Below are 7,144 nucleotides of genomic sequence, written 5' to 3' on the forward strand. Positions count from 1 at the left end.
TTGTGTCTGTCTGCATGCACGTTTTTGTGTGTGTGTGTGTGTGTGTGTGTGTGTGTGTGTGTGTGTGTGTGTGTGTGTGTGTGTGTGTGTGTGTGTGTGTGTGTGTGTGTGTGTGTGTGCGAGCGTGTGTGTGTGTGTGTCCATGTTTGGCTTTTAGTCAGACGGTAAAAGGCTGCAGGTGCAGCTATGGCGGTGTTTTCTTTCTATTCCTCCTCTGAAGAAAGAAGGGATGAAGAAAAACAGGAGCCCGAGAAGGCCGGCAGGGAACCATGGCAACCAGGCCAGATGTGCAGAGTCATACCTGGGTTCACACGGGGAGGGAAGAGGGGAAGAGAGAGAATGAAAACAGGTAGAACTGAACAACAAGACCCTGCCATGGCCTAATGGTGCACTCTTAAGACACATGTGTTGGAAGTCAACACATTTCTTGTGTAAGGGTAGTTTCAACAAAAGTTGTGTTATATTTCAGAGATTTTTAACACAGAAAGTGCACAAATAACCAACACAACAATGTGTAGCTGCTTTTGGCCAATCAAAGCGTTTGCATGTCAGCGCGAGCGCATTTTTTAAAATTCGCCACCAGGAGTCACTCGTCACCCGTCAGCCGTTGCCAGGCTCGTTCCTCTCTGGTAGCTGTTGCATTCAAGGGACGCCTCGGCTGAGTCACTGAGGTAAGTTAATGTTTTCAAATATAGAATAATATGTACTTATTAGCGGATTCAAAAAAAACGTAGCCGTATTTAATCGCAATCCACATTTGACAATCAGTTATCAAATAATAGTCCTCAAATATCGTTAACAGCAGTAGTCCCTTTGGACCAGTGGACACCAAATACAGTCAAAAGAAGAAGGTGCCTGTTCCTGAATGTTTTCGGTCACAGTGACAGTATACCACAACATAAGTGATATGGCCAGTGGGTTGTGAACGTTGGATTTGTAGTCTTATCTCTGACAAGTGTAAAATCTAGACTGTCCAATTTGGTTACTTTAACGGACGTTACCAACGTGCTAACGTTAGCCCCTGGACTACTAGCGAACTTGATCAGTATGCTATTGCTAACAGGCAGGGTAGCAGTCAGGAATGGATTGCAGCTTTTGGGTTTCTGTATTGGCTCGATAGCAGTTAGACTGCGAAAGTGTTGCAAAATGCCATGTACCAACGGGTAGTATTTAAAAAGTGTGCCAATCCATCAAGTGTGGTAAGTTGGTTATTCGTTCAAATTGTAGCTTGTCGTGGTTGTACATGACATGTATGTTTTTCATAATGTTTCGCGCCCAAATGAGTTAGTGCTGGAGGTGAGAGAATTAGCCAATCTGTCACGGTTAACTGTTCATACTCCCGGTCGTTGTCTGAGGAGGGAGATTGCAAACAAAGGGAAAATAAGAAGGTGCTTATTCATGAATGTTTCGTTTACACTGACAAGATATCTTAACTTAAGGTCGCCAAATTCCGCCCACTTCACTGATCACTTCACTGAAAACGTGATAATGTCACTATTTCAAATACTATTTAATTATGCTGTCGTATATTTGTGGGTAGCGGCAACTGTGTAGATGAGGTAATGAGCAATATTAGCTAACATTGGTAGCCCTTTCTATCGTAATTTGGCGATAACGTCCAGCATGTCCAAAATCTAGTTTCAGCACAATTCACTGGCGAAAGGCTCCCAATTCAGGCTTGATTTCAGGTCACGTCGGTATTTCCGTCATTGTTTATTATTCCTTCATGCTATTGTGCTGATTTCGTTCACACTTGTAGTCCTGGCTTTACCGATGCAGGAACTATGATTAGTTTGGTCGTTACTGTGGAAACGGTTGAATAATTTTGGTCCTGATCGAAACAGGGAAGCGGCCAAAGGCGAGTTTTAGCCAGAATGTCGTCGTGAAACTAAAGTTCCATGCTGCCATTACGACACCCTTCATTACAATGCTGTTTATGACCGTTTGACTCGGTTTTAAATGTCATCACAGTCTCAATTTGTAAGCATACAAACTCTGTATCATGCCGATATCCATTCCTGACTTATACAGTGGATACATACATTAACTATCATCACTTATAAGTAGGCGGGCGGAATTGGGGTACGGGCGGAATTAGGCGACTTGGCTATGATATGGGATAGGGCTACTGCGCCGTAGTGTTGGTAAAATCTAGACTGCCGTCGAAAGCAAATAAGTATCGTGCTGCTGCTTTGTTCAGTGTCGGTATGGCAACAGCAGGGTGATGGAAAGCAACACTTCGTAATTTCCACGTTATAGAAAAAATATTCGATACCAGGACGGTGACAGTGGGTGGGATGTTTGAAAAAGAGATGGGATACTTTCAATGCAAAATAAATTTAAGACAAAATAAGTGTTCAGAAGGGGTTTTAGTTTTCAGTTAGAGATATTATGACCAAAGACCATTTGGTCCCCCCACCCACCCCCATTTTCTTTGCATATATTATTTGCACACTGGTAAATAAATTACTTGATTTGAGCTGAAACAATGACATATTTGTATTGGTTTTTAGAAATGTAGCCTAGACACTGTAACATTTAGTCACTCCAGCTGTGCACTTATCAAGCAGGCCTATAAGCTTAGTTTATGGGCCTGCTGTACCTCCTCCACACAGATGGACAAAATGAATATAAAAGTGTGCATATGTGTTAAGAGGTAGTCTTACCATTGAAAATTGATGTTTAGTTCACATTAATATTTACCGGTATGCAAATGTGTGATATAATCCCAACATAACTGATTTCTTTTCTCTGTTTCAGCTGCTGTACTAATGGATCCCCCGAAATTGTTAGTCACCGTCTTCATGGACGAGAAGGAAATAAGCAAAAAAGTTCTTCGGTTGAGATCACTACAAGAGGTTGTCGATGCATGCGCTCCAACCACAGGAACAGACAGCCCAGATTGCTACAGGGTTATGAAGTTCGATACAGACTTCAACGAATTCATAGACACAGACTCTACTGACAGTGTTGAAGACAAGGACAAGCTCCAAGTATTCTTCAGATCGAGTGGAACCTCAGTATTGGTACGTGTCATAAAGTGTACTTATTTACATGCATCCACATTAAGGGCATTTTCACACCTAGGCCTATTCCCCTTTAAATGAACCAACACAGTTCTNTTCAAGGGTGTTTCATACCTGGTCCCTTTCAGCCATTTAAGTGATCTCAGACCTGTGGCTCAGCATTTTTGCTCATATGTGAAAGCTTCTAAGTGTTTCAAATATTTGAAAGAATGTCTTCAATCTTGTAGGCTGAACAGCTGAATACATCTGGGGCTGCAGCAGAAAATGTATTTGCGGTATGTATACCAATTCTGTTTCTCAGACTTCACTACTACAATTCACTGCTAATTTACTGGTCTATTTGCTGTGACCCTTAACCATTCAATTTGTCAGTGGCTATCAAATGTCTATACATGTTAAGTCAATCAACTGCTGTTTGCATTTTTCACAAACTCTTAAATTCTCAGGAATTAAATTCTTGTTTCCTTTTGAAGGTGACGCAGAATGTAGCTGTTCCAAGTGGCCAGCAGGTATGTGCTAGATTAACAACCAATATTCACCAAGACAAAGCATATTCCATTGGTGGAATGGTGTGCATGAAAGGTCTACATGACTACCATTTATGCTCTCATAGATTTCAGCCTGCGAGCTTGATTGTGAGGCAGTAAAGAATTTTCTTCAAACAAAAGACCCCCGGATATTGGCCTTCTACGAGGAGCACGGGACTTTGACTGAGAAATGGCGACGAGTATTGGTGACAACCACGATCAGCTACCTGGTTGAGAAAAAGGGATTGTAAGTAACTTTTTGTGTGTGTGTGTGTGGGGGGGGGGGGGGGGGGGGGGGGGGGGGGGAATCCCAATAGTGTATATTATAGTGTGTATTTCCTGTGCATCTATAATTTCTATTATAGTGAATATTTCCTGTGCATCTTTTATTTGCAAGTGTTACTTGCTGTGCATATGACCTCTATTGTACTTCTCTTTGGATAAAAGCGTCTGCCTAATGTTATGTAATATTACAGCACTATGGAGAGTAAAAGTTATACATGTTGGTCATGTCCTTGTTTTCTGGTGCTTTCAGTTACCCCAACAGTGCTGACAAACAATTACTTGCAAGAGCCATCGTTACACTGTTTCCAGCGCTACAAATAAAAATGGAAGAGGAAAACGAAGGATATGTGAGTACATTTTCCTAATTGTGAAAAGGGACATAATGTAGTTGTGTGTGTGTGTGTGTACTGAAGTTGTGTACTGTAGTTGTGTGTGTGTACTTTTTGGGTTTTAATTACCTCTCCCATGTTACTTTACTACCTGCCACAGACTCATCTGGTCCACTGTTCTGTCCAACATGTCCTGATTGCAATGCATTTGCATACAATACCTTTTAGTTCACCTCCATGCTAGCCTTTCTTCGTCTGACTGATTTATTCTTTTGGTCTCTCTGCGTCATGTATGACCATACTGCCCTCTTTGTATTGTATTCTGTTCCTTTATAACAACCATACATGCTTTTTATATTGTGTTTTTGCACTCTAGGAACATTTCTACGATCCTGTAAGCCACTCTGGCTTTCTGGAAGACAAACTAAGAAATATCCGGCGGAGTCTGAGGGATGACCAGCGGCGTTACCGCAGACGGGGAGGATCATCTGAAGTCTTGGTTAGACTGGAGGAAGTTGTGGAAAGCGATGAGTCTGTGAAAGAATGGATCACTGTAATTAAGAGGATGAAGCCTACTCCCGAAAATCGGTCATCGATAAAGATGGGAATGGACAAAACCTACACACACCGAAGATACTGGATTTCTAGTCAATCACCCACTCTGGCAGAGATTGTGGAACACTACCCACGCTTCATCGACATGCCCTATCTGGTGAGTTTTAAGACATGCAATCACGGCCCTACCATGACTCATGTTAGGGCACTCGTTTAACGTGCCGGCGACCCGGGTTCCATTCGCTGTCTGCGTCCATTTGCCGATTCACCCTTGTCTCTCCGCCCCACTCGCTTCCTGTCACCATCTCAGACTGTCATATCCGACTAAAAGCCCTAAAAACATATTTTTAAAAAATCACTGCCAAGGATGACCTGTACACTGTGTATTGGACAACTAATAATGGTGTGTGTGTATGTGTGTGTGTATGTGTGTGTGTGTGTGTGTGTGTGTGTGTGTGTGTGTGTGTGTGTGTAAATGTTCTAGATTGACAGCGAGTTCGCGAGGATGTTTCCAGACAAAGCAGATGCCTTCCTCCGCAAATGGGAACCCACCATCGTCCCAAAGCTTCTGAAACTCGCGTGCCTTGAGAAGAAAGAAGACTACACAGAGGATGAGAGTGCTGGTAAAATGGCTAATTTGAAATTATGACTAACAATTTGCAGGTATTCTTGGGTTGCAGTTGACGTCATTGTGCTGCCCCTGGTGGCGATCTACAGCTGCTGGTGGACGAACATTAAAAAAATGTACTTTTGAATGGGTTTCAATGGCTCCAAGCCGGGGTTGTCCACCATTTCAAATTCGCGCGCTCCAGTGAAGGGGCATTCTGACGTAACTGCAACCCAAGAATTGGTGTGAAATCTTTCTCTTCATTTGATTCCTACTCAAGATGATATAATAGGCCTATTATGCCATTATTCAATGTTAAAAAGCTTATAGTAACAACTATGTAACATGGACTCTGAACCTCAAGTGCCTTGGCTCAAAANAGGTGGAAAAACACTGGTTTGAAAAAACTCCTTATATGCTTGGCATGTTGCTGTCTTCCTTTTTTGTGCAGAATCAAGTAGCTTCAGAGCCCTCAGGATGCTCGTCCAGTATCTCCCCCCTACTGCATCAGGACGGAGTAAAGGGTGGACCAAATGCAGTGTAAAGGCGGCAATGGCCTACATGTTGGAGATAAAGCCAGTAAGTCTTGAATTGGAAATATAGTTACCAGTAGTTTTCCTGTAGTTTGTTTGCAATGAACAACAGGAACATCAGAAGAATAAAAGAAATATACACAATAAAGATCTAACCACTTCACTTCACAATTTCCACTAAGTCACATCTCCGTACACCCAGCAATCCTAACTTCATTTTGGTTTGGGAGTATGCTGAAGCTGAGCGTAAATTCAGGAGGATCTGGCGAGAGTCATGCTACTGCTGGCATAGCTGCATCACTAATATCTGTTCTATCTGCACTGTTCATTTTGCAGATGGGAACCAGCATCACGTCACTTCTTCAAACCAGTGGCACGGTCTGTGATTCGTCAAATCAACAAACCATCAATCAACCACGCTTGGTGAGCCTGGGATACCCCAACACAGGAGCCCAATATGTCATAGTGGCCTCAAACGATGCTGTGGCAATTCCTCTTCAAGACGAAAGTCTAGCTTGCTGCCTAGATAAACTTTTTAAACTGTATTGGATCTGCAATCTTGCCTATCCAATTCAGCTGGCGTCAGTGTTTGGATTCATGGAGCACGTGTATGGCTTGCAAATATCTGGTGGGAAGAGAGCCAAAATTGTGGAGCTTGTTGCCAAGCTTCAGGTGCTTTAAATTGAAATCATGTATATATGTCCAGTGTGCAAGAAGCTGGTTTCTAAAGATGTACGGAGGCTCATATATCATCTTAAGCATGTCCATGCGTTCTGTGACAGCCAGGATTACACATTAACATGCAGTCAGGAAAATTGCCCAAGAACATACAACAATTTCGGCTCTTACTCTAAACACTTAAAGAGGTGTCACTCACACAGTAATTTAGTTGATTTAGAACTACATGACTATGCCTCTAATTTACCTAGCACTTCAAGTACACCAACTGCACCAACTAATTCAAGTGCACCAACTGCACCAACTAATTCAGAAAACGAGACAGACAATAACGAAGAAAGTGTTGAGACTTTATTGGATGACAAAGACTATCTAAAAAAATGTGTTGGAGTTTTTGTTGCAAAAACATACTCTGCATCTAATGCTACTCAGTCTGATGTTCAGAAACACATTTCCATTGCCAGTGATCTAATTGATGAAACGCTCTCTTCTTTACAACAACAAACAGTTGATATGCTGAACATGTATTCTATACCACTAAATGATCAACCTGTTCAGAGTTTAATGCAAAATTTTGAAAGTGCTAGGAATATGTTTGAGGAAG

At 42.1% G+C, this 7,144-nt stretch overlaps 1 protein-coding gene across 2 annotated transcripts; it reads left to right on the forward strand.

The window, feature by feature from the left end:
• The first annotated feature begins 426 nt into the window (after positions 1–426).
• Positions 427–6,552, forward strand: LOC134463860 (uncharacterized). 2 transcript variants are annotated; one of them, XM_063217183.1, is made up of 10 exons: positions 427–671; positions 2,761–3,026; positions 3,254–3,301; positions 3,500–3,535; positions 3,640–3,800; positions 4,089–4,185; positions 4,544–4,879; positions 5,207–5,345; positions 5,781–5,908; positions 6,199–6,552. In XM_063217183.1, exons 2-10 carry the CDS (start codon positions 2,772–2,774, stop codon positions 6,541–6,543), a joined length of 1,545 nt encoding a protein of 514 aa, XP_063073253.1. In that variant the 5' UTR covers positions 427–671; positions 2,761–2,771; the 3' UTR covers positions 6,544–6,552. The 2 variants fall into 2 exon arrangements, with proteins under 2 accessions (XP_063073253.1, XP_063073254.1); XM_063217184.1 differs by lacking the exon at positions 427–671 and having other exon boundaries at positions 2,611–3,026.
• The last annotated feature ends 592 nt before the right edge of the window (positions 6,553–7,144 follow it).

The sequence above is a fragment of the Engraulis encrasicolus genome, chromosome 15, assembly GCF_034702125.1.
Source record: "Engraulis encrasicolus isolate BLACKSEA-1 chromosome 15, IST_EnEncr_1.0, whole genome shotgun sequence".
Classification (NCBI taxonomy): domain Eukaryota; kingdom Metazoa; phylum Chordata; class Actinopteri; order Clupeiformes; family Engraulidae; genus Engraulis; species Engraulis encrasicolus.